The sequence below is a fragment of the Rhinoderma darwinii genome, unplaced genomic scaffold (genome assembly GCF_050947455.1).
Source record: "Rhinoderma darwinii isolate aRhiDar2 unplaced genomic scaffold, aRhiDar2.hap1 Scaffold_603, whole genome shotgun sequence".
Classification (NCBI taxonomy): Eukaryota; Metazoa; Chordata; class Amphibia; order Anura; family Rhinodermatidae; genus Rhinoderma; species Rhinoderma darwinii.
The window spans coordinates 127,251-153,569 of NW_027464158.1; the positions used below are offsets into that span (position 1 = coordinate 127,251).

Genomic DNA, 26,319 nt, shown 5'->3' on the forward strand with positions numbered 1-26,319 from the left:
GCTTTTACAGTAGAGGCTCCATAGTGTGACCGCTCTTACAGTAGAGGTTCCATAGTGTGACCGCTCTAACAGTAGAGGCTCCATAGTGTGACTGATCTTACAGTAGAGGTTCCATAGTGTGACTGCTCTTACAGTAGAGGTTCCATAGTGTGACTGATCTTACAGTAGAGGCTCCATAGTGTGACTGCTCTTACAGTAGAGGCTCCATAGTGTGACTGCTCTTACAGTAGAGGTTCCATAGTGTGACTGCTCTTACAGTAGAGGTTCCATAGTGTGACTGCTCTTACAGTAGAGGCTCCATAGTGTGACTGCTCTTACAGTAGAGGCAGAGGCTCCATAGTGTGACTGCTCTTACAGTAGAGGCTCCATAGTGTGACTGATCTTACAGTAGAGGTTCCATAGTGTGACCGATCTTACAGTAGAGGTTCCATAGTGTGACTGATCTTACAGTAGAGGTTCCATAGTGTGACTGCTCTTACAGTAGAGGCTCCATAGTGTGACTGATCTTACAGTAGAGGTACCATAGTGTGACTGCTTTTACAGTAGAGGCTCCATAGTGTGACTGCTCTTACAGTAGAGGTTCCATAGTGTGACTGATCTTATAGTAGAGGTTCCATAGTGTGACCGATCTTACAGTAGAGGTTCCATAGTGTGACTGATCTTACAGTAGAGGTTCCATAGTGTGACTGCTCTTACAGTAGAGGTTCCATAGTGTGACTGATCTTACAGTAGAGGTTCCATAGTGTGACTGATCTTACAGTAGAGGTTCCATAGTGTGACTGATCTTACAGTAGAGGTTCCATAGTGTGACTGCTCTTACAGTAGAGGTTCCATAGTGTGACTGATCTTACAGTAGAGGTTCCATAGTGTGACCGATCTTACAGTAGAGGTTCCATAGTGTGACTGATCTTACAGTAGAGGTTCCATAGTGTGACTGCTCTTACAGTAGAGGTTCCATAGTGTGACTGCTCTTACAGTAGAGGTTCCATAGTGGGACTGATCTTACAGTAGAGGTTCCATAGTGGGACTGATCTTACAGTAGAGGTTCCATAGTGTGACCGCTCTTACAGTAGAGGTTCCATAGTGTGACCGCTCTTACAATAGAGGTTCCATAGTGTGACTGCTCTTACAGTAGAGGTTCCATAGTGTGACTGCTCTTACAGTAGAGGTTCCATAGTGTGACTGCTCTTACAGTAGAGGTTCCATAGTGTGACTGCTCTTACAGTAGAGGTTCCATAGTGTGACTGCTCTTACAGTAGAGGCTCCATAGTGTGACTGATCTTACAGTAGAGGTTCCATAGTGTGACTGCTCTTACAGTAGAGGCTCCATAGTGTGACTGATCTTACAGTAGCGGTTCCATAGTGTGACTGCTCTTACAGTAGAGGTTCCATAGTGTGACTGCTCTTACAGTAGAGGTTCCATAGTGTGACTGATCTTACAGTAGAGGTTCCATAGTGTGACTGCTCTTACAGTAGAGGCTCCATAGTGTGACTGCTCTTACAGTAGAGGTTCCATAGTGTGACTGCTCTTACAGTAGAGTTTCCATAGTGTGACTGCTCTTACAGTAGAGGCTCCATAGTGTGACTGCTCTTGCAGTAGAGGCTCCATAGTGTGACTGCTCTTACAGTAGAGGTTCCATAGTGTGACCGATCTTACAGTAGAGGGTCCATAGTGTGACTGCTCTTACAGTAGAGGTTCCATAGTGTGACCGATCTTACAGTAGAGGTTCCATAGTGTGACTGCTCTTACAGTAGAGGTTCCATAGTGTGACTGCTCTTACAGTAGAGGTTCCACAGTGTGACTGCTCTTACAGTAGAGGTTCCATAGTGTGACCGCTCTTACAGTAGAGGTTCCATAGTGTGACCGCTCTTACAATAGAGGTTCCATAGTGTGACCGCTCTTACAGTAGAGGTTCCATAGTGTGACTGCTCTTACAGTAGAGGTTCCATAGTGTGACTGCTCTTACAGTAGAGGCTCCATAGTGTGACTGCTCTTGCAGTAGAGGCTCCATAGTGTGACCGATCTTACAGTAGAGGGTCCATAGTGTGACTGCTCTTACAGTAGAGGTTCCATAGTGTGACCGATCTTACAGTAGAGGTTCCATAGTGTGACTGCTCTTACAGTAGAGGTTCCATAGTGGGACTGATCTTACAGTAGAGGTTCCATAGTGTGACCGCTCTTACAGTAGAGGTTCCATAGTGTGACCGCTCTTACAGTAGAGGTTCCATAGTGTGACCGCTCTTACAGTAGAGGTTCCATAGTGTGACTGCTGTTACAGTAGAGGCTCCATAGTGTGACTGCTCTTACAGTAGAGGCTCCATAGTGTGACCGTTCTTACAGTAGAGGTTCCATAATGTGACCGCTCTTACAGTAGAGGTTCCATAGTGTGACCGCTCTTACAATAGAGGTTCCATAGTGTGACTGCTCTTACAGTAGAGGTTCCATAGTGTGACTGCTCTTACAGTAGAGGTTCCATAGTGTGACTGCTCTTACAGTAGAGGTTCCATAGTGTGACTGCTCTTACAGTAGAGGTTCCATAGTGTGACTGCTCTTACAGTAGAGGCTCCATAGTGTGACTGCTCTTGCAGTAGAGGCTCCATAGTGTGACCGATCTTACAGTAGAGGGTCCATAGTGTGACCGCTCTTACAGTAGAGGTTCCATAGTGTGACCGATCTTACAGTAGAGGTTCCATAGTGTGACTGCTCTTACAGTAGAGGTTCCATAGTGGGACTGATCTTACAGTAGAGGTTCCATAGTGTGACCGCTCTTACAGTAGAGGTTCCATAGTGTGACCGCTCTTACAGTAGAGGCTCCATGGTGTGACTGCTCTTACAGTAGAGGCTCCATAGTGTGTCTGCTCTTACAGTAGAGGCTCCATAGTGTGACTGCTCTTGTAGTAGAGGCTCCATAGTGTGACTGCTCTTACAGTAGAGGCTCCATAGTGTGAATGCTCTTACAGTAGAGGTTCCATAGTGTGACTGCTCTTACAGTAGAGGCTCCATAGTGTGACTGCTCTTACAGTAGAGGTTCCATAGTGTGACCGCTCTTACAGTAGAGGTTCCATAGTGTGACTGCTCTTACAGTAGAGGCTCCATAGTGTGACTGCTCTTACAGTAGAGGTTCCATAGTGTGACCGATCTTACAGTAGAGGCTCCATAGTGTGACTGCTCTTACAGTAGAGGTTCCATAGTGTGACTGCTCTTACAGTAGAAGTTCCATAGTGTGACTGCTCTTACAGTAGAGGCTCCATAGTGTGACTGCTCTTACAGTAGAGGTCTATAGACAGTAGTGCAGCCTGTGGTCACTATTAGTGTTTCTACCTCCCATAGACAGTAGTGCAGCCTGTAGTCACTATTAGTGTTTCTGCCTCCCATAGACAGTAGTGCAGCCTGTGGTCACTATTAGTGTTTCTACCTCCCATAGAAAGTTGTGCAGCATGTGGTCACTATTAGTATTTCTGCCTCCCATAGACAGTAATGCAGCCTGTGGTCACTATTAGTGTTTCTGCCTCCCATAGACAGTAGTGCAGCCTGTGGTCACTATTAGTATTTCTGCCTCCCATAGACATCAGTGCAGCCTGTGGTCACTATTAGTGTTTCTACCTCCCATAGACAGTAGTGCAGCCTGTGGTCACTATTTGTGTTTCTACCTCTCATAGACAGTAGTGTAGCCTGTGATCACTATTAGTGTTTCTGCCTCCCATAGACAGTAGTGCAGCCTGTGGTCACTATTAGTGTTTCTGCCTCCCATAAACAGTAGTGCAGCCTGTGGTCACTATTAGTGTTTTTTCTTCCCATAGACAGTAGTGCAGCCTGTGGTCACTATTAGTGTTTCTACCTCCCATAGACAGTAGTGCAGCCTGTGGTCACTATTAGTGTTTTTTCCTCCCATAGACCGCAGTGCAGCCTGTGGTCACTATTAGTGTTTCTCCTTCCCATAGACAGTAGTGCAGCCTGTGATCACTATTAGTGTTTCTACCTCCCATGGACGGTAGTGCAGCCTGTGATCACTATTAGTGTTTCTACCTCCCATAGACAGTAGTGCAGCCTGTGGTCACTATTAGTGTTTCTACCTCCCATAGACAGCGGTGCAGCCTGTGGTCACTATTAGTGTTTCTACCTCCATTAGACAGTAGTGCAGCCTGTGGTCACTATTAGTGTTTCTCCCTCCCATAGACAGTAGTGCAGCCTGTGGTGACTATTAGTGTTTCTACCTCCCATAGACAGCAGTGCAGCCTGTGGTCACTATTAGTGTTTCTGCCTCCCATAGACAGCAGTGCAGCCTGTGGTCACTATTAGTGTTTCTGCCTTCCATAGACAGTAGTGCAGCCTGTGGTCACTATTAGTGTTTCTACCTCTCATAGACAGTAGTGCAGCCTGTGGTCACTATTAGTGTTTCGACCTCCCATAGACAGTAGTGCAGCCTGTGATCACTATTAGTGTTTCTACCCCTCATAGACAGCAGTGCAGCCTGTGGTCATTATTAGTGTTTCTACCTCCCATAGACAGCAGTGCAGCCTGTGGTTACTATTAGTGTTTCTGCCTCCCATAGACAGTAGTGCAGCCTGTGGTCACTATTAGTTTTTCTGCCTCCCATAGACAGCAGTGCAGCCTGTGGTCACTATTAGTGTTTCTGCCTTCCATAGACAGTACTGCAGCCTGTGGTCACTATTAGTGTTTCTACCTCTCATAGACAGTAGTGCAGCCTGTGGTCACTATTAGTGTTTCGACCTCCCATAGACAGCAGTGCAGCCTGTGGTCACTATTAGTGTTTCTGCCTCCCATAGACAGTAGTGCAGCCTGTGGTCACTATTAGTGTTTCTGCCTCCCATAGACAGTAGTGCAGCCTGTGGTCACTATTAGTGTTTCTGCCTCCCATAGACAGCAGTGCAGCCTGTGGTCACTATTAGTGTTTCTACCTCTCATATAAAGTAGTGCAGCCTGTGGTCACTATTAGTTTTTCTGCCTCACATAGACAGTAGTGTAGCCTGTGGTCACTATTAGTTTTTCTGCCTCCGATAGAGAGCAGTGCAGCCTGTGGTCACTATTAGTGTTTCTACCTCCCATAGACAGTAGTGCAGCCTGTGGTCACTATAAATGTTTCTACCTCCCATAGACAGTAGTGCAGCCTGTGGTCACTATTAGTGTTTCTACCTCCCATAGACAGTAGTGCAGCCTGTGGTCACTATTAATGATTCCTCCTCCCATAGACAGTAGTGCAGCCTGTGGTCACTATTAGTGTTTCCTCCTCCCATAGACAGTAGTGCAGCCTGTGGTCACTATTAGTGTTTCCTCCTCCCATAGACAGTAGTGCAGCCTGTGGTCACTATTAGTGTTTCTGCCTTCCATAGACAGTAGTGCAGCCTGTGGTCACAATTAGTGTTTCTACCTCCCATAGACAGTAGTGCAGCCTGTGGTCACTATTAGTGTTTCAGCCTCCCATAGACAGTAGTGCAGCCTGTGATCACTATTAGTGTTTCTACCTCCCATAGACAGCAGTGCAGCCTGTGGTCACTATTAGTGTTTCTGCCTCCCATAGACAGTAGTGCAGCCTGTGGTCACTATTAGTGTTTCTACCTCCCATAGACAGTAGTGCAGCCTGTGGTCACTATTAGTGTTTCTGCCTCCCTCAGACATCAGTGCAGCCTGTGGTCACTATTAGTGTTTCTACCTCCCATAGACAGTAGTGCAGCCTGTGGTCACTATTAGTTTTTCTGCCACCCATAGACATCAGTGCAGCCTGTGGTCACTATTAGTATTTCTGCCTCCCATAGACAGCAGTGCAGCCTGTGGTCACTATTAGTGTTTCTGCCTCCCATAGACAGTAGTGCAGCCTGTGGTCACTATTAGTGTTTCTACCTCCCATAGACAGCAGTGCAGCCTGTAGTCACTATTAGTGTTTCTGCCTCCCATAGACAGTAGTGCAGCCTGTGGTCACTATTAGTGTTTCTACCTCCCATAGACAGTAGTGCAGACTGTTGTCACTATTAGTGTTTATTCCTCCCATAGACAGTAGTGCAGCCTATGGTCAATATTAGTGTTTCTACCTCCCATAGACAGTAGTGCAGCATGTGGTCACTATTAGTGTTTCTACCTCCCATAGACAGTAGTGTTGCCTGTGGTCACTATTAGTGTTTCTTCCTCCCACAGACAGTAGTGCAGCCTGTGGTCACTATTAGTGTTTCTACCTCCCATAGACAGTAGTGCAGCCTGTGGTTACTATTAGTGTTTCTTCCTCCCATATACAGTAGTGCAGCCTGTGGTCACTATTAGTGTTTCTTCCACCCATAGACAGTAGTACAGCCTGTGGTCACTATTAGTGTTTCTACCTCCCATAGACAGTAGTGCAGCCTGTGATCACTATTAGTGTTTCTACCTCCCATAGACAGTAGTGCAGCCTGTGGTCACTATTAGCGTTTCTGCCTCCCATAGACAGCAGTGCAGCCTGTGGTCACTATTAGTGTTTCTGCCTCCCATACACAGTAGTGCAGCCTGTGGTCATTATTAGTGTTTCTGCCTCTCATAGACAGTAGTGCAGCCTGTTGTCACTATTAGGGTATGTGCACACACACTAATTACGTCCGTAATTTACGGACGTATTTCGGCCGCAAGTCCTGGACTGAACACAGTGCAGGGAGCCGGCCTCCTAGCATCATACTTATGTACGACACTAGGAGTCCCTGCCTCGCTGCAGGACAACTTTCCCGTACTGTAATCATGTTTTCAGTACGGGACAGTTGTCCTGCAGCGAGGTAGGGACTCCTAGCATCGTACATAAGTATGATGCTAGGAGCCCGGCTCCCTGCACTGTGTTCGGTCCGGTACTTGCGGCCGAAATACGTCCGTCAATTACGGACGTAATTAGTGTGTGTGCACATACCCTAAGTGTTTCTGCCTCCCATAGACAGTAGTGCAGCCTGTGGTCACTATTAGTGTTTCTACCTCTCATATAAAGTAGTGCAGCCTGTGGTCACTATTAGTTTTTCTGCCTCACATAGACAGTAGTGTAGCCTGTGGTCACTATTAGTTTTTCTGCCTCCGATAGAGAGCAGTGCAGCCTGTGGTCACTATTAGTGTTTCTACCTCCCATAGACAGTAGTGCAGCCTGTGGTCACTATAAATGTTTCTACCTCCCATAGACAGTAGTGCAGCCTGTGGTCACTATTAGTGTTTCTACCTCCCATAGACAGTAGTGCAGCCTGTGGTCACTATTAATGATTCCTCCTCCCATAGACAGTAGTGCAGCCTGTGGTCACTATTAGTGTTTCCTCCTCCCATAGACAGTAGTGCAGCCTGTGGTCACTATTAGTGTTTCCTCCTCCCATAGACAGTAGTGCAGCCTGTGGTCACTATTAGTGTTTCTGCCTTCCATAGACAGTAGTGCAGCCTGTGGTCACAATTAGTGTTTCTACCTCCCATAGACAGTAGTGCAGCCTGTGGTCACTATTAGTGTTTCAGCCTCCCATAGACAGTAGTGCAGCCTGTGATCACTATTAGTGTTTCTACCTCCCATAGACAGCAGTGCAGCCTGTGGTCACTATTAGTGTTTCTGCCTCCCATAGACAGTAGTGCAGCCTGTGGTCACTATTAGTGTTTCTACCTCCCATAGACAGTAGTGCAGCCTGTGGTCACTATTAGTGTTTCTGCCTCCCTCAGACATCAGTGCAGCCTGTGGTCACTATTAGTGTTTCTACCTCCCATAGACAGTAGTGCAGCCTGTGGTCACTATTAGTTTTTCTGCCACCCATAGACATCAGTGCAGCCTGTGGTCACTATTAGTATTTCTGCCTCCCATAGACAGCAGTGCAGCCTGTAGTCACTATTAGTGTTTCTGCCTCCCATAGACAGTAGTGCAGCCTGTGGTCACTATTAGTGTTTCTACCTCCCATAGACAGTAGTGCAGACTGTTGTCACTATTAGTGTTTATTCCTCCCATAGACAGTAGTGCAGCCTATGGTCAATATTAGTGTTTCTACCTCCCATAGACAGTAGTGCAGCATGTGGTCACTATTAGTGTTTCTACCTCCCATAGACAGTAGTGTTGCCTGTGGTCACTATTAGTGTTTCTTCCTCCCACAGACAGTAGTGCAGCCTGTGGTCACTATTAGTGTTTCTACCTCCCATAGACAGTAGTGCAGCCTGTGGTTACTATTAGTGTTTCTTCCTCCCATATACAGCAGTGCAGCCTGTGGTCACTATTAGTGTTTCTGCCTCCCATAGACAGTAGTGTAGCCTGTGGTCACTATTAGTGTTTCTGCCTCCCATAGACAGTAGTGCAGCCTGTGGTCACTATTAGTGTTTCTACCTCCCATAGACAGTAGTGCAGCCTGTGGTCACTATTAGTGTTTCTACCTCCCATAGACAGTAGTGCAGCCTGTGGTCACTATTAGTGTTTCTACCTCCCATAGACAGTAGTGCAGCCTGTGGTCACTATTAGTGTTTCTACCTCCCATAGACAGTAGTGCAGCCTGTGGTCACTATTAGTGTTTCTGCCTCCCATATACAGTAGTGCAGCCTGTGGTCACTATTAGTGTTTCTACCTCCCATAGACAGTAGTGCAGCCTGTGGTCACTATTAGTGTTTCTCCCTCCCATAGACAGTAGTGCAGCCTGTGGTCACTATTAGTGTTTCTTCCTCCTATAGACAGTAGTGCAGCCTGTGGTCACTATTAGTGTTTCTACCTCCCATAGACAGCAGTGCAGCCTGTGGTCACTATTAGTGTTTCTGCCTCCCATAGACAGCAGTACAGCCTGTGGTTACTATTAGTGTTTATTCCTCCCATAGACAGCAGTGCAGCCTGTGGTCACTATTAGTGTTTCTGCCTCCCATAGACAGTAGTGCAGCCTGTGGTCACTATTAGTGTTTCTACCTCCCATAGATAGTAGTGCAGACTGTGGTCACTATTAGTGTTTATTCCTCCCATAGACAGTAGTGCAGCCTATGGTCACTATTAGTGTTTCTACCTCCCATAGACAGTAGTGCAGCATGTGGTCACTATTAGTGTTTCTACCTCCCATAGACAGTAGTGTAGCCTGTGGTCACTATTAGTGTTTCTGCCTCTCATAGACAGTAGTGCAGCCTGTGGTCACTATTAGTGTTTCTTCCTCCCACAGACAGTAGTGCAGCCTGTAGTCACTATTAGTGTTTCTACCTCCCATAGACAGTAGTGCAGCCTGTGGTCACTATTAGTTTTTCTGCCTCCCATAGAGAGTAGTGCAGCCTGTGGTCACTATTAGTTTTTCTATCTCCCATAGACAGTAGTTCAACATGTGGTCTCAATTAGTGTTTCTGCCTCCCATAGACAGCAGTGCAGCCTGTGGTCACTATTAGTGTTTCCTCCTCCCATAGACAGTAGTGCAGCCTGTGGTCACTATTAGTGTTTCCTCCTCCCGTAGACAGCAGTGCAGCCTGTGGTCACTATTAGTGTTTCTGCCTTCCATAGACAGTAGTGCAGCCTGTGGTCACAATTAGTGTTTCTACCTCCCATAGACAGTAGTGCAGCCTGTGGTCACTATTAGTGTTTCTACCTCCCATAGACAGTAGTGCAGCCTGTGGTCACTATTAGTGTTTCTGCCTCCCATAGACAGCAGTACAGCCTGTGGTCACTATTAGTATTTCTGCCTCCCATAGACAGTAGTGCAGCCTGTGGTCACTATTAGTGTTTCTACCTCCCATAGACAGCAGTGCAGCCTGTGGTCACTATTAGTGTTTATTCCTCCCATAGACAGTAGTGCAGCCTGTGGTCACTATTCGTGTTTCTACCTCCCATAGACAGTAGTGCAGCCTGTAGTCACTATTAGTGTTTCTGCCTCCCATAGACAGTAGTGCAGCCTGTGGTCACTATTAGTGTTTCTACCTCCCATAGACAGCGGTGCAGCCTGTGGTCACTATTAGTGTTTCTGCCTCCCATAGACAGTAGTGCAGCCTGTGGTCACTATTAGTGTTTCTACCTCCCATAGACAGTAGTGCAGCCTGTGGTCACTATTAGTGTTTCTGCCTCCCTCAGACATCAGTGCAGCCTGTGGTCACTATTAGTGTTTCTACCTCCCATAGACAGTAGTGCAGCCTGTGGTCACTATTAGTTTTTCTGCCACCCATAGACATCAGTGCAGCCTGTGGTCACTATTAGTATTTCTGCCTCCCATAGACAGCAGTGCAGCCTGTAGTCACTATTAGTGTTTCTGCCTCCCATAGACAGTAGTGCAGCCTGTGGTCACTATTAGTGTTTCTACCTCCCATAGACAGTAGTGCAGACTGTTGTCACTATTAGTGTTTATTCCTCCCATAGACAGTAGTGCAGCCTATGGTCAATATTAGTGTTTCTACCTCCCATAGACAGTAGTGCAGCATGTGGTCACTATTAGTGTTTCTACCTCCCATAGACAGTAGTGTTGCCTGTGGTCACTATTAGTGTTTCTTCCTCCCACAGACAGTAGTGCAGCCTGTGGTCACTATTAGTGTTTCTACCTCCCATAGACAGTAGTGCAGCCTGTGGTTACTATTAGTGTTTCTTCCTCCCATATACAGCAGTGCAGCCTGTGGTCACTATTAGTGTTTCTGCCTCCCATAGACAGTAGTGTAGCCTGTGGTCACTATTAGTGTTTCTGCCTCCCATAGACAGTAGTGCAGCCTGTGGTCACTATTAGTGTTTCTACCTCCCATAGACAGTAGTGCAGCCTGTGGTCACTATTAGTGTTTCTACCTCCCATAGACAGTAGTGCAGCCTGTGGTCACTATTAGTGTTTCTACCTCCCATAGACAGTAGTGCAGCCTGTGGTCACTATTAGTGTTTCTACCTCCCATAGACAGTAGTGCAGCCTGTGGTCACTATTAGTGTTTCTGCCTCCCATATACAGTAGTGCAGCCTGTGGTCACTATTAGTGTTTCTACCTCCCATAGACAGTAGTGCAGCCTGTGGTCACTATTAGTGTTTCTCCCTCCCATAGACAGTAGTGCAGCCTGTGGTCACTATTAGTGTTTCTCCCTCCCATAGACAGTAGTGCAGCCTGTGGTCACTATTAGTGTTTCTTCCTCCTATAGACAGTAGTGCAGCCTGTGGTCACTATTAGTGTTTCTACCTCCCATAGACAGCAGTGCAGCCTGTGGTCACTATTAGTGTTTCTGCCTCCCATAGACAGCAGTACAGCCTGTGGTTACTATTAGTGTTTATTCCTCCCATAGACAGCAGTGCAGCCTGTGGTCACTATTAGTGTTTCTGCCTCCCATAGACAGTAGTGCAGCCTGTGGTCACTATTAGTGTTTCTACCTCCCATAGATAGTAGTGCAGACTGTGGTCACTATTAGTGTTTATTCCTCCCATAGACAGTAGTGCAGCCTATGGTCACTATTAGTGTTTCTACCTCCCATAGACAGTAGTGCAGCATGTGGTCACTATTAGTGTTTCTACCTCCCATAGACAGTAGTGTAGCCTGTGGTCACTATTAGTGTTTCTGCCTCTCATAGACAGTAGTGCAGCCTGTGGTCACTATTAGTGTTTCTTCCTCCCACAGACAGTAGTGCAGCCTGTAGTCACTATTAGTGTTTCTACCTCCCATAGACAGTAGTGCAGCCTGTGGTCACTATTAGTTTTTCTGCCTCCCATAGAGAGTAGTGCAGCCTGTGGTCACTATTAGTTTTTCTATCTCCCATAGACAGTAGTTCAACATGTGGTCTCAATTAGTGTTTCTGCCTCCCATAGACAGCAGTGCAGCCTGTGGTCACTATTAGTGTTTCCTCCTCCCATAGACAGTAGTGCAGCCTGTGGTCACTATTAGTGTTTCCTCCTCCCGTAGACAGCAGTGCAGCCTGTGGTCACTATTAGTGTTTCTGCCTTCCATAGACAGTAGTGCAGCCTGTGGTCACAATTAGTGTTTCTACCTCCCATAGACAGTAGTGCAGCCTGTGGTCACTATTAGTGTTTCTACCTCCCATAGACAGTAGTGCAGCCTGTGGTCACTATTAGTGTTTCTGCCTCCCATAGACAGCAGTACAGCCTGTGGTCACTATTAGTATTTCTGCCTCCCATAGACAGTAGTGCAGCCTGTGGTCACTATTAGTGTTTCTACCTCCCATAGACAGTAGTGCAGCCTGTGGTCACTATTAGTGTTTCTGCCTCTCATAGACAGTAGTGCAGCCTGTGGTCACTATTAGTGTTTATTCCTCCCATAGACAGTAGTGCAGCCTGTGGTCACTATTCGTGTTTCTACCTCCCATAGACAGTAGTGCAGCCTGTAGTCACTATTAGTGTTTCTGCCTCCCATAGACAGTAGTGCAGCCTGTGGTCACTATTAGTGTTTCTACCTCCCATAGACAGCGGTGCAGCCTGTGGTCACTATTAGTGTTTCTACCTCCATTAGACAGTAGTGCAGCCTGTGGTCACTATTAGTGTTTCTCCCTCCCATAGACAGTAGTGCAGCCTGTGGTGACTATTAGTGTTTCTACCTCCCATAGACAGCAGTGCAGCCTGTGGTCACTATTAGTGTTTCTGCCTCCTATAGACAGCAGTGCAGCCTGTGGTCACTATTAGTGTTTCCTCCTCCCGTAGACAACAGTGCAGCCTGTGGTCACTATTAGTGTTTATTCCTCCCATAGACAGTAGTGCAGCCTGTGGTCACTATTCGTGTTTCTACCTCCCATAGACAGTAGTGCAGCCTGTGGTCACTATTAGTGTTTCTACCTCCCATAGACAGCAGTGCAGCCTGTGGTCACTATTAGTCTTTCTGCCTCCCATAGACAGCAGTGCAGCCTGTGGTCACAATTAGTGTTTCTACCTCCCATAGACAGTAGTGCAGCCTGTGGTCACTATTAGTGTTTCTCCCTCCCATAGACAGTAGTGCAGCCTGTGGTCACTATTAGTGTTTCTACCTCCCATAGACAGTAGTGCAGCCTGTGGTCACTATTAGTGTTTCTACCTCCCATAGACAGTAGTGCAGCCTGTGGTCACTATTAGTGTTTCTCCCTCCCATAGACAGCAGTGCAGCCTGTGGTCACTATTAGTGTTTCTGCCTCCCATAGACAGTAGTACAGCCTGTGGTCACTATTAGTGTTTCTCCCTCCCATAGACAGTAGTGCAGCCTGTGGTCACTATTAGTGTTTCTCCCTCCCATAGACAGTAGTGCAGCCTGTGGTCACTATTAGTGTTTCTACCTCCCATAGACAGCAGTGCAGCCTGTGGTCACTATTAGTGTTTCTACCTCCCATAGACAGTAGTGCAGCCTGTGGTTACTATTAGTGTTTCTTCCTCCCATAGACAGTAGTGCAGCCTGTTGTCCCTATTAGTATTTCTGCCTCCCATAGACAGTAGTGCAGCCTGTGGTCACTATTAGTGTTTCTACCTCCCATAGACAGTAGTGCAGCCTGTTGTCCCTATTAGTATTTCTGCCTCCCATAGACAGTAGTGCAGCCTGTGGTCACTATTAGTGTTTCTACCTCCCATAGACAGTAGTGCAGCCTGTGGTCACTATTAGTGTTTCTACCTCCCATAGACAGTAGTGCAGCCTGTGGTCACTATTAGTGTTTCTCCCTCCCATAGACAGTAGTGCAGCCTGTGGTCACTATTAGTGTTTCTCCCTCCCATAGACAGTAGTGCAGCCTGTGGTCACTATTAGTGTTTCTCCCTCCCATAGACAGTAGTGCAGCCTGTGGTCACTATTAGTGTTTCTACCTCCCATAGACAGTAGTGCAGCCTGTGGTCACTATTAGTGTTTCTACCTCCCATAGACAGTAGTGCAGCCTGTGGTCACTATTAGTGTTTCTCCCTCCCATAGACAGTAGTGCAGCCTGTGGTCACTATTAGTGTTTCTCCCTCCCATAGACAGTAGTGCAGCCTGTGGTCACTATTAGTGTTTCTCCCTCCCATAGACAGCAGTGCAGCCTGTGGTCACTATTAGTGTTTCTACCTCCCATAGACTGTAGTGCAGCCCGTGGTCACTATTAGTGTTTCTCCCTCCCATAGACAGTAGTGCAGCCTGTGGTCACTATTAGTGTTTCTACCTCCCATAGACAGTAGTGCAGCCTGTGGTCACTATTAGTGTTTCTCCCTCCCATAGACAGTAGTGCAGCCTGTGGTCACTATTAGTGTTTTTGCCTCTCATAGACAGCAGTGCAGCCTGTGGTCACTATTCGTGTTTCTACCTCCCATAGACAGTAGTGCAGCATGTGGTCACTATTAGTGTTTCTGCCTCCCATAGACAGTAGTGCAGCCTGTGGTCACTATTAGTGTTTCTCCCTCCCATAGACAGTAGTGCAGCCTGTGGTCACTATTAGTGTTTCTACCTCCCATAGACAGTAGTGCAGCCTGTGGTCACTATTAGTGTTTCTCCCTCCCATAGACAGTAGTGCAGCCTGTGGTCACTATTAGTGTTTCTACCTCCCATAGACAGTAGTGCAGCCTGTGGTCACTATTAGTGTTTCTCCCTCCCATAGACAGTAGTGCAGCCTGTGGTCACTATTAGTGTTTTTGCCTCTCATAGACAGCAGTGCAGCCTGTGGTCACTATTCGTGTTTCTACCTCCCATAGACAGTAGTGCAGCATGTGGTCACTATTAGTGTTTCTGCCTCCCATAGACAGTAGTGCAGCCTGTGGTCACTATTAGTGTTTCTCCCTCCCATAGACAGTAGTGCAGCCTGTGGTCACTATTAGTGTTTCTACCTCCCATAGACAGTAGTGCAGCCTGTGGTCACTATTAGTGTTTCTGCCTCCGATAGAGAGTAGTGCAGCCTGTGGTCACTATTAGTGTTTCTACCTCCCATAGACAGTAGTGCAGCCTGTGGTCACTATTAGTGTTTTTGCCTCTCATAGACAGTAGTGCAGCCTGTGGTCACTATTAGTGTTTCTCCCTCCCATAGACAGTAGTGCAGCCTGTGGTCACTATTAGTGTTTCTACCTCCCATAGACAGTAGTGCAGCCTGTGGTCACTATTAGTGTTTCTCCCTCCCATAGACAGTAGTGCAGCCTGTGGTCACTATTAGTGTTTTTGCCTCTCATAGACAGTAGTGCAGCATGTGGTCACTATTAGTGTTTCCTCCTCCCATAGACAGTAGTGCAGCCTGTGGTCACTATTAGTGTTTCCTCCTCCCATAGACAGTAGTGCAGCCTGTGGTCACTATTAGTGTTTCTGCCTCCCATAGACAGTAGTGCAGCCTGTGGTCACTATTAGTGTTTCTACCTCCCATAGACATCAGTGCAGCCTGTGGTCACTATTAGTGTTTCTCCCTCCCATAGACAGTAGTGCAGCCTGTGGTCTCTCTCAGCTCCTGGCACGAGAAGTGGCAGTAAAATAACTGAATGTATAGGGGCATCCGCTGATGTTTTCGGTAGGAGTAACTACAGAGCACGTACTGCCGGGCAGGGAGCAGCATTGGGCCCCGACATCTGCCGTCCTTGCTGGGTGCTGACACTGGCTCTGCTGTGGATGGTGTTAGTGATAAGCAGCGCCGGGTTTCCTCAGTGATTATTTTGACGCTTCTCTCTACTCTTACTGTATATCAGGATATTATGATTTCTGGGCATTGGTGACATCACCAGATTTCCAGCTGTGTCAGATATTTACCTTCGTTGTGACATTTCTGGGTTTTCGTGTCTTTGACGTTTCGCTTTCTTCCTGTTCTGATGATTCTTTAGGAATGTTGTGAAGTCAGAGGATGAATGAGGCGCCGCTGTGCCTCATGCCTCATTATCATGGACTCCAGTCATTCAGGGCTCTGTCACCATCACAGCCGGGTCGGACGCTGTTGTCTCTGTGGACAGGAACTTGGTAGCATTTCAGCCATGAAGAATTAATTTCCCAGCATCCTCGGCGGGATCTGTAATAAAGGAGCTGTTATATAACGGTTATTATAAATCTGCTGTAGACGGCAAGTGCAGCAAAGATGAGAAATGGCTGATACCAGCGAGCAATAGATTGTATTCACTCATACAACACCCCGCCTCTCCCCAGCCTGTAGTGGATGATAACAGGGAACAATAGATTGCATGCACTCGTCCTATAAAGACATCAAATACTCATTTACTTTACTGCAGAAACGGTGATGAGTGACCGCCAGCCAATCGTTATCCCCCAGAGACCTGTCTATCATCTGATCTGTGTGGGGGAGGGGACTTCTGGCACCGCTTATCTCCATGTGGAAGATAAATGCATTTTGTTGGCTTCTCGTTCCCCTCACGGTGCTGCCCCATAAATGTTCAGTGATATAGAAGCCGGAACCAGCCAGGGGCCCTGGAGGGAAGGGGCCCGCTCCCACCAGAGCATCAGCCGCCTCCTATCTATGAGATTACATGTAAGTGGATGGCCCCACGCAGCGGCATTGATGCGGTTACACAAGGCGCCGGCTGACTGTCGGTTGTGGTTGTTCATTGTTTACTTCAAGGAGCTAAAAACCCATCCTGGCCTAGTCCTGCTCACACAGCAGCAACAGAGCTCGTAACACTGTGTGGACAGCAGCATGCCAGGATGTGGTCTTTAGCAACTAGAAAACAATGTCTCCATTCAGTGACAGGAACCAGTGATCTTCAAAATGATGAAGAATTGAAAGTTCATTAGAAAGTTGCAGAGCTTTTCTTTATAAAATGATGAGGCTTTATTTACAGACACTGAACTGGCCCTTTAAGGAGAATGGGCGGAGTAAATAGCTATTTAAAATGTACAGTCCCCGCCCCTTCTTCTGAGTGACAGGCCGAGCCCCAGTTCTACGATGAGTCCCCGCCCCCTCCAGCAGCGTGACTTCACGGTCACAAGATTCTGACTCAAACAAACCTATCAACGTCATCACCACGCCCCTTCTCCTGATCCCTCCCCCGATACCCAACGCGGAATCGTACTGGCTGAAGGGGCTGATGACGTCACGTAACAACAGGAAGCGGAGATCTCCAATAAACCAGAAGAACCCGGAAGCGTTCAAAGCTCGTGAGACGGGACCGGGAGACTCCGGCAGCTGAAGAGTCCGACATGTCCAACATGGAGAGTATCCTCCCCGGGTGAGACTGACCCAGACCTGTGCCGGTACTTCCATGTACTCAACGGGCCCTGTATCTTCCCCCCCTGTCCTCTCCCACCTGCCCCAGTATCTGCCCCCCTGTCCTCTCCCACCTGCCCCAGTGTCTGCCCCCTCCTATCTGCTCCCCTGTCCTCTCCCACCTGCCCCCCCTGTCCTCTCCCACCTGCCCCCCCCCTGTCCTCTCCCACCTGCCCCCCCCCTGTCCTCTCCCACCTGCCCCCCCCCTGTCCTCTCCCACCTGCCCCCCCCTGTCCTCTCCCACCTGCCCCCCCCCTGTCCTCTCCCATCTGCCCCCCTGTCCTCTCCCGTCTGCCCCCCTGTCCTCCCACCTGCCCCCCTGTATCGTCACCACTGCTGAGTGTTGCTGCTGATCTGAAAAAAGCAAAGTGTGATCCCCCGGCCACTAACAGCTGGCTCTGATCCTGGACACTCTGACAACCCCTCCGGTCCTCAGATCACATGGGCGGCGCTGTCAGGATCTGGTGAATGTTAGTTTACTGTTTTGGTAGATCTCCTCCTTAAAGGGATAGTCCACCTGTAAATAGACCGGTCTCAAGACTCCATGCCAGCTGACCACCCTGTAACCGCGCACGTCTGAACCGCAGCAGATCCTGAACACGAGCGCGTCTGATTTCATCACCGGGGGCGAAACACGGCTGAGGACTTACCAGCAAAACTGACCCCCTGATGGGACTGAAGACGTGACATTAGTGGAGAGGGAGGTGCTGAGCCTGACATGTCTGATAACAGAGAACAATAGATTGTATTCACCTGTCCTACAGTCACCCTCCCCCAGCCTGACATGTCTGATAACAGAGAACAATAGATTGTATTCACCTGTCCTACAGTCACCCTCCCCCAGCCTGACATGTCTGATAACAGAGAACAATAGATTGTATTCACCTGTCCTACAGTCATCCTCCCCCCAGCCTGACATGGCTGATAACAGAGAACAATAGATTGTATTCACCTGTCCTACAGTCATCCTCCCCCCAGCCTGACATGTCTGATAACAGAGAACAATAGATTGTGTTCACCTGTCCTACAGTCATCCTCCCCCAGCCTGACATGTCTGATAACAGAGAACAATAGATTGTATTCACCTGTCCTACAGTCACCCTCTCCCAGCCTGACATGTCTGATACCAGAGAACAATAGATTGTATTCACCTGTCCTACAGTCATCCTCCCCCAGCCTGACATGTCTGATAACAGAGAACAATAGATTGTATTCACCTGTCCTACAGTCATCCTCCCCCAGCCTGACATGTCTGATAACAGAGAACAATAGATTGTATTCACCTGTCCTACAGTCATCCTCCCCCAGCCTGACATGTCTGATAACAGAGAACAATAGATTGTAGTCACCTGTCCTACAGTCATCCTCCCCCAGCCTGACATGTCTGATAACAGAGAACAATAGATTGTATTCAACTGTCCTACAGTCATCCTCCCCCCAGCCTGACTTGTCTGATAACAGAGAACAATAGATTGTATTCACCTGTCCTACAGTCATCCTCTCCCAGCCTGACATGTCTGATAACAGAGAACAATAGATTGTAGTCACCTGTCCTACAGTCATCCTCCCCCAGCCTGACATGTCTGATAACAGAACAATAGATTGTATTCACCTGTCCTACAGTCATCCTCCCCAGCCTGACATGTCTGATAACAGAGAACAATAGATTGTATTCACCTGTCCCACAGTCATCCTCCCCAGCCTGACATGTCTGATAACAGAGAACAATAGATTGTATTCACCTGTCCTACAGTCATCCTCCCCCAGCCTGCCATGTCTGATAACAGAGAACAATAGATTGTATTCACCTGTCCTACAGTCATCCTCCCCCAGCCTGACATGTCTGATAACAGAGAACAATAGATTGTATTCACCGTCCTACAGTCATCCTCCCCCAGCCTGACATGTCTGATAACAGAGAACAATAGATTGTATTCCCCGTCCTACAGTCATCCTCCCCCAGCCTGACATGTCTGATAACAGAGAACAATAGATTGTATTCCCCGTCCTACAGTCATCCTCCCCCAGCCTGACATGTCTGATAACAGAGAACAATAGATTGTATTCCCCTGTCCTACAGTCATCCTCTCCCAGCCTGACATGTCTGATAACAGAGAACAATAGATTGTATTCCCCGTCCTACAGTCATCCTCCCCCAGCCTGACATGTCTGATAACAGAGAACAATAGATTGTATTCCCCTGTCCTACAGTCATCCTCTCCCAGCCTGACATGTCTGATAACAGAGAACAATAGATTGTATTCACCTGTCCTACAGTCATCCTCCCCCAGCCTGACATGTCTGATAACAGAGAACAATAGATTGTATTCACCTGTCCTACAGTCATCCTCCCCCAGCCTGACATGTCTGATAACAGAGAACAATAGATTATATTCACCTGTCCTACAGTCATCCTCCACCAGCCTGACATGTCTGATAACAGAGAACAATAGATTGTATTCACCTGTCCTACAGTCATCCTCCCCCAGCCTGACATGTCTGATAACAGAGAACAATAGATTGTATTCACCTGTCCTACAGTCATCCTCTCCCCAGCCTGACATGTCTGATAACAGAGAACAATAGATCGTATTCACCTGTCCTACAGTCATCCTCCCCAGCCTGACATGTCTGATAACAGAGAACAATAGATTGTATTCCCCTGTCCTACAGTCATCCTCTCCCCAGCCTGACATGTCTGATAACAGAGAACAATAGATTGTATTCACCTGTCCTACAGTCATCCTCTCCAGCCTGACATGTCTGATAACAGAGAACAATAGATTGTATTCCCCTGTCCTACAGTCATCCTCCCCCCAGCCTGACATGTCTGATAACAGAGAACAATAGATTGTATTCACCTGTCCTACAGTCATCCTCTCCCCAGCCTGACATGTCTGATAACAGAGAACAATAGATCGTATTCACCTGTCCTACAGTCATCCTCCCCAGCCTGACATGTCTGATACCAGAGAACAATAGATTGTATTCACCTGACCTACAGTCATCCTCCCCAGCCTGACATGTCTGATACCAGAGAACAATAGATTGTATTCACCTGTCCTACAGTCATCCTCCCCCCAGCCTGACATGTCTGATAACAGAGAACAATAGATTGTATTCACTTGTCCTACAGTCATCCTCTCCAGCCTGACATGTCTGATAACAGAGAACAATAGATTGTATTCACCTGTCCTACAGTCATCCTCCCCCAGCCTGACATGTCTGATACCAGAGAACAATAGATTGTATTCACCTGTCCTACAGTCATCCTCCCCAGCCTGACATGTCTGATACCAGAGAACAATAGATTGTATTCACCTGTCCTACAGTCATCCTCCCCAGCCTGACATGTCTGATACCAGAGAACAATAGATTGTATTCACCTGTCCTACAGTCATCCTCCCCCCAGCCTGACATGTCTGATAACAGAGAACAATAGATCGTATTCACCTGTCCTACAGTCATCCTCCCCCAGCCTGACATGTCTGATACCAGAGAACAATAGATTGTATTCACCTGTCCTACAGTCATCCTCCCCCCAGCCTGACATGTCTGATAACAGAGAACAATAGATTGTATTCACCTGTCCTACAGTCATCCTCCCCAGCCTGACATGTCTGATAACAGAGACCAATAGATTGTATTCACCTGTCCTACAATCATCCTCCCCCAGCCTGACATGTCCGATAACAGAGAACAATAGATTGTATTCACCTGTCCTACAGTCATCCTCCCCCAGCCTGACATGTCTGATACCAGAGAACAATAGATTGTATTCACCTGTCCTACAGTCATCCTCCCCCCAGCCTGACATGTCTGATAACAGAGAACAATAGATTGTATTCACCTGTCCTACAGTCATCCTCCCCAGCCTGACATGTCTGATAACAGAGACCAATAGATTGTATTCACCTGTCCTACAGTCATCCTCCCCCAGCCTGACATGTCTGATACCAGAGAACAATAGATTGTATTCACCTGTCCTACAGTCATCCTCCCCAGCCTGACATGTCTGATACCAGAGAACAATAGATCGTATTCACCTGTCCTACAGTCATCCTCCCCCCAGCCTGACATGTCTGATAACAGAGAACAATAGATTGTATTCACCTGTCCTACAGTCATCCTCCCCCAGCCTGACATGTCTGATAACAGAGAACAATAGATTGTATTCACTTGCATGGTGGTGCAGCCAACGGGGGATGATGGGGGTGGGGCGCATGTTCTTGGGGCTGGACTCTTCTGTCTTCACTGATACATTGTAATGACCTCACAGCTGTGAGAAGTATTCGATTAGAAGTGTTTTTAGTCTCTGGATGTAAAAGATGTTCTCATTTGCTGACAGCAAGCAGAGATCTTGAAGATGGTTTAGAATTGACGTGTTCAGACCTTCCCCTTATGTGATGATTACGCTTCGTTTACATAGGACTGCCTGGCCTGTGACCTCTGACCCCTGCGTTATATTATAATGTGGTGGTGGGGGGTGGTCTGGACACTTCATCATGAGACGTCAGGGCGGTGCGGGTCATGTGATCAGTGTGGGGGAGGGGCTGAGGATCCGGCAGAGCAGGGATAACCGGTTATTATATGGCGGCCGGCGGCACTGACGTCTCCTCTAATAATAGTGCGGGATGCGGCCCCTCCCCCGCAGTCAATGACTATTATACCATCTCCTGTTGGGGCTGGGGGGACAGATGTGGGGGTCGGGGCTGGGGGGACAGATGTGGGGGTCGGGGCTGGGGGGACAGATGTCGGGGCTGGGGGGACAGATGTGGGGGTCGGGGCTGGGGGGACAGATGTGGGGGTCGGGGCTGGGGGGGACAGATGTCGGGGCTGGGGGGGACAGATGTGGGGGTCGGGGCTGGGGGGGACAGATGTGGGGGTCGGGGCTGGGGGGACAGATGTGGGGGGTCACCTGTTCTTACCCGGGGTCTGCTCGTGTGATGCTGCAATTAGTGGCCCCTCCTGACTGAGGGCCCGGACACAGATTCTTACCCCCCCTGTAATAAAGCACCCAGTGCCCCCTTGATGACGGACATGATTGGCGGTCCCGGCGCCGCCGTTTTCTCCGGTTTATTTTCTACTTAACCGTTCGCTCAGAAAATCTGTTTAATCTGAAGTTCGCAGCTAAAGAACTGAACCGAAACGCCAAGAAATGCGAGAAAGAGGAGAAGACGGAAAAAGCCAAAATCAAGAAGGTGAGAGTCGTCGTATCGGGGTCCGCAGCACGTGTCATTACTGGGGGGTCCGACCAACAAAGGGCCGCAGTGCTCACTGGCGCCATCTGTACTGCTGTGGCCGTGTCTGGTACTGCAGCCACTTCCAGTCACTTGGATTGGACTGAGCTGCAGTAGCGGCCGCTGCGCGGGGGGCGGAGCTGACTACCAGACAAAGGGGGCGGTGTTCTGCTGTAACTTTGGGGGGGGGGGGGGGGGGTGAAGGCTGCCGGGCCCGGGACTCTCCCGATGTGTTTGACAATTGTGACACTTTTGTGAACGTTCCTGGAAAACCTTTTATAATATAAAATCCTGCGATTCCGGACGAGGAAACGCGACGCCGCGCAGCACGGCTCCTCCTCGCTAAAACCTCTTCACGCTCCTCACACGGCAGCGCCAGAGCACGCAACGCATTTATATTTGGGGGATTTCTAAAAACAATGTGGCCGTCGTACGATCCGATAAACCAATAATTCCATCATCTTGTCCTTCTATAGCGGTGAGCACGAGGGGTTAACCCTGGATGTCACTTTACTGCCTGCTGCAAAGTAATCTCCTTATGGGTGGAGGATCGGAGTGACCGCTCTGCTGTTCTCTGGATACACCTGCCGCCCCTCCGCCTTCGTTGTCGCCACATTCTCCGCTGCTATTTACGTACGCGCAGCTCGTGAAGAGTTAATGGCGTCTCTGACCGTCTCTGCGTAGAAAAGTTCATGAATCCCCCCCCCCCCCCCCCAGGTCAGGAGAGGAGCGCGCACTTTATCCTGCAGTACGGAGTCACCTCCCCCGCCATCGTCCAGGCGCCTGACGATATTTGTCCCGGAGAACGCGTTATAACCGTGATTGCGGTTTTTACATGCGGTGACGCAGCATTAAAGTGGCGCTGACGTTTCCCTGGACCGGTTCCGTTATATTATTTTTTTTTTATGCAGCGTGCGGTCGCACCTGTCGCTGCAGAATTGACATTGTCCGTTAACGTTGGACATTTTCTGCATTTGTCTATGAGCTCCAAATGAATGAATGTCTCTCAATGGTGGATCTGAGAGAGGCCGGCCGGAGAGACCATGACACGCAGCGCCTGTGTACAAACCGTCTCTGCCCACAGGGGGCGCATCCATCTTTATAAGAAATGAGAGTAGGCGGTGACCTCCTATATGGTCATGTCCCGTCTTCCCATCCCCTCTTTAGTACATGTATCTGTAGCCATAAGAAATACAATGTCTTCACGTTTTCTCACGTTGCCGGTGTAACGGCTGAAATGCAAAGCCATAAACCAAACGACTTGAAATAGAATAGCGCCCCCTGTAGGCTGTTGGGTCAGCAGAGCTGTGAGCTCCAGTGACATAATACATAGCACTTTTAGGTTCACACATTTAAAATATTTTTGACATACCCTTCATCAAATACCTGTGCGGGATGGATAATCGGGTGATCGCCGGAGCTCGGGGGCGGGTCTTACGCAGCGCGCGGTTCTTATGTTCCGTTTCTCTCTCGTTCTTCAGGCCATACAGAAGGGAAATACAGAGATCGCAAGAATACACGCCGAGAACGCCATCCGGCAGAAGAATCAAGGCATCAACTTCCTGCGGATGAGCGCCCGGGTGGACGCGGTGGCAGCGCGGGTACAGACTGCCGTCACAATGGGCAAGGTTGGTTGTAACTGATTACCCAGATTGAGGGGTTAATAACGGGAACATGTGACCAGATGGAAATAATCTGCAGTACGTGGGGGGGGGTCACGATACCACAATTTGGACTTCGGTACCGATACCCGATATATCTATACACTGATAGTAATGTACTGTATATATATCTATACACTGATAGTAATGTACTGTATATATATCTATACACTGATAGTAATGTACCGTATATATATCTATACACTGATAGTAATGTACTGTATATATATCTATACACTGATAGTAATGTACTGTATATATATCTATACACTGATAGTAATGTACCGTATATATATATCTATACACTGATAGTAATGTACCGTATATATATATCTATACACTGATAGTAATGTACTGTATATATATCTATACGCTGATAGTAATGTACTGTATATATATCTATACACTGATAGTAATGTACTGTATATATATCTATACACTGATAGTAATGTACCGTATATATATCTATACACTGATAGTAATGTACTGTATATATATCTATACACTGATAGTAATGTACTGTATATATATCTATACACTGATAGTAATGTACTGTATATATATCTATACACTGATAGTAATGTACTGTATATATCTATACACTGATAGTAATGTACTGTATATATATCTATACACTGATAGTAATGTACTGTATATATATCTATACACTGATAGTAATGTACTGTATATCTATACACTGATAGTAATGTACTGTATATATATATCTATACACTGATAGTAATGTACTGTATATATATCTATACACTGATAGTAATGTACCGTATATATATCTATACACTGATAGTAATGTACTGTATATATATCTATACACTGATAGTAATGTACTGTATATATATCTATACACTGATAGTAATGTACTGTATATATATCTATACACTGATAGTAATGTACTGTATATATATCTATACACTGATAGTAATGTACTGTATATATATCTATACACTGATAGTAATGTACTGTATATATATCTATACACTGATAGTAATGTACTGTATATATATCTATACACTGATAGTAATGTACTGTATATATATCTATACACTGATAGTAATGTACTGTATATATATCTATACACTGATAGTAATGTACTGTATATATATCTATACACTGATAGTAATGTACCGTATATATATCTATACACTGATAGTAATGTACCGTATATATATCTATACACTGATAGTAATGTACATATATCTATACACTGATAGTAATGTACTGTATATATCTATACACTGATAGTAATGTACTGTATATATATCTATACACTGATAGTAATGTACTGTATATATATCTATACACTGATAGTAATGTACTGTATATATATCTATACACTGATAGTAATGTACCGTATATATATCTATACACTGATAGTAATGTACCGTATATATATCTATACACTGATAGTAATGTACATATATCTATACACTGATAGTAATGTACTGTATATATATCTATACACTGATAGTAATGTACTGTATATATATCTATACACTGATAGTAATGTACTGTATATATATCTATACACTGATAGTAATGTACTGTATATCTATACACTGATAGTAATGTACTGTATATATATCTATACACTGATAGTAATGTACTGTATATATATATCTATACACTGATAGTAATGTGCTGTATATATATCTATACACTGATAGTAATGTACTGTATATATATCTATACACTGATAGTAATGTACTGTATATATATCTATACACTGATAGTAATGTACTGTATATATATCTATACACTGATAGTAATGTACCGTATATATATCTATACGCTGATAGTAATGTACTGTATATATATCTATACGCTGATAGTAATGTACTGTATATATATCTATACGCTGATAGTAATGTACTGTATATATATCTATACGCTGATAGTAATGTACTGTATATATCTATACACTGATAGTAATGTACTGTATATATCTATACACCGATAGTAATGTACTGTATATATCTATACACTGATAGTAATGTACTGTATATATATCTATACACTGATAGTAATGTACTGTATATATCTATACACTGATAGTAATGTACCGTATATATATCTATACACTGATAGTAATGTACTGTATATATATCTATACACTGATAGTAATGTACCGTATATATATCTATACACTGATAGTAATGTACTGTATATATATCTATACGCTGATAGTAATGTACTGTATATATATCTATACACTGATAGTAATGTACTGTATATATATCTATACGCTGATAGTAATGTACTGTATATATATCTATACACTGATAGTAATGTACCGTATATATATCTATACACTGATAGTAATGTACCGTATATATATCTATACGCTGATAGTAATGTACTGTATATATATCTATACACTGATAGTAAT

At 46.3% G+C, this 26,319-nt stretch overlaps 1 protein-coding gene across 1 annotated transcript; it reads left to right on the plus strand.

Annotated features, from left to right (window-relative positions):
* The first annotated feature begins 16,818 nt into the window (after nucleotides 1-16,818).
* Nucleotides 16,819-23,912, plus strand: LOC142725444 (charged multivesicular body protein 1b-like). The gene is made up of 3 exons (XM_075848987.1): nucleotides 16,819-16,963; nucleotides 22,118-22,215; nucleotides 23,736-23,912. The coding sequence occupies exons 1-3, from the start codon at nucleotides 16,948-16,950 to the stop codon at nucleotides 23,895-23,897; spliced, it is 276 nt and encodes a 91-aa protein (XP_075705102.1). The 5' UTR covers nucleotides 16,819-16,947; the 3' UTR covers nucleotides 23,898-23,912.
* The last annotated feature ends 2,407 nt before the right edge of the window (nucleotides 23,913-26,319 follow it).

Coding starts and splice junctions, on each gene's coding strand:
- LOC142725444 (XM_075848987.1), top strand. Junction 22,216..23,735: donor AAAAAGCCAAAATCAAGAAG/GTGAGAGTCGTC, acceptor CTCGTTCTTCAG/GCCATACAGAAGGGAAATAC.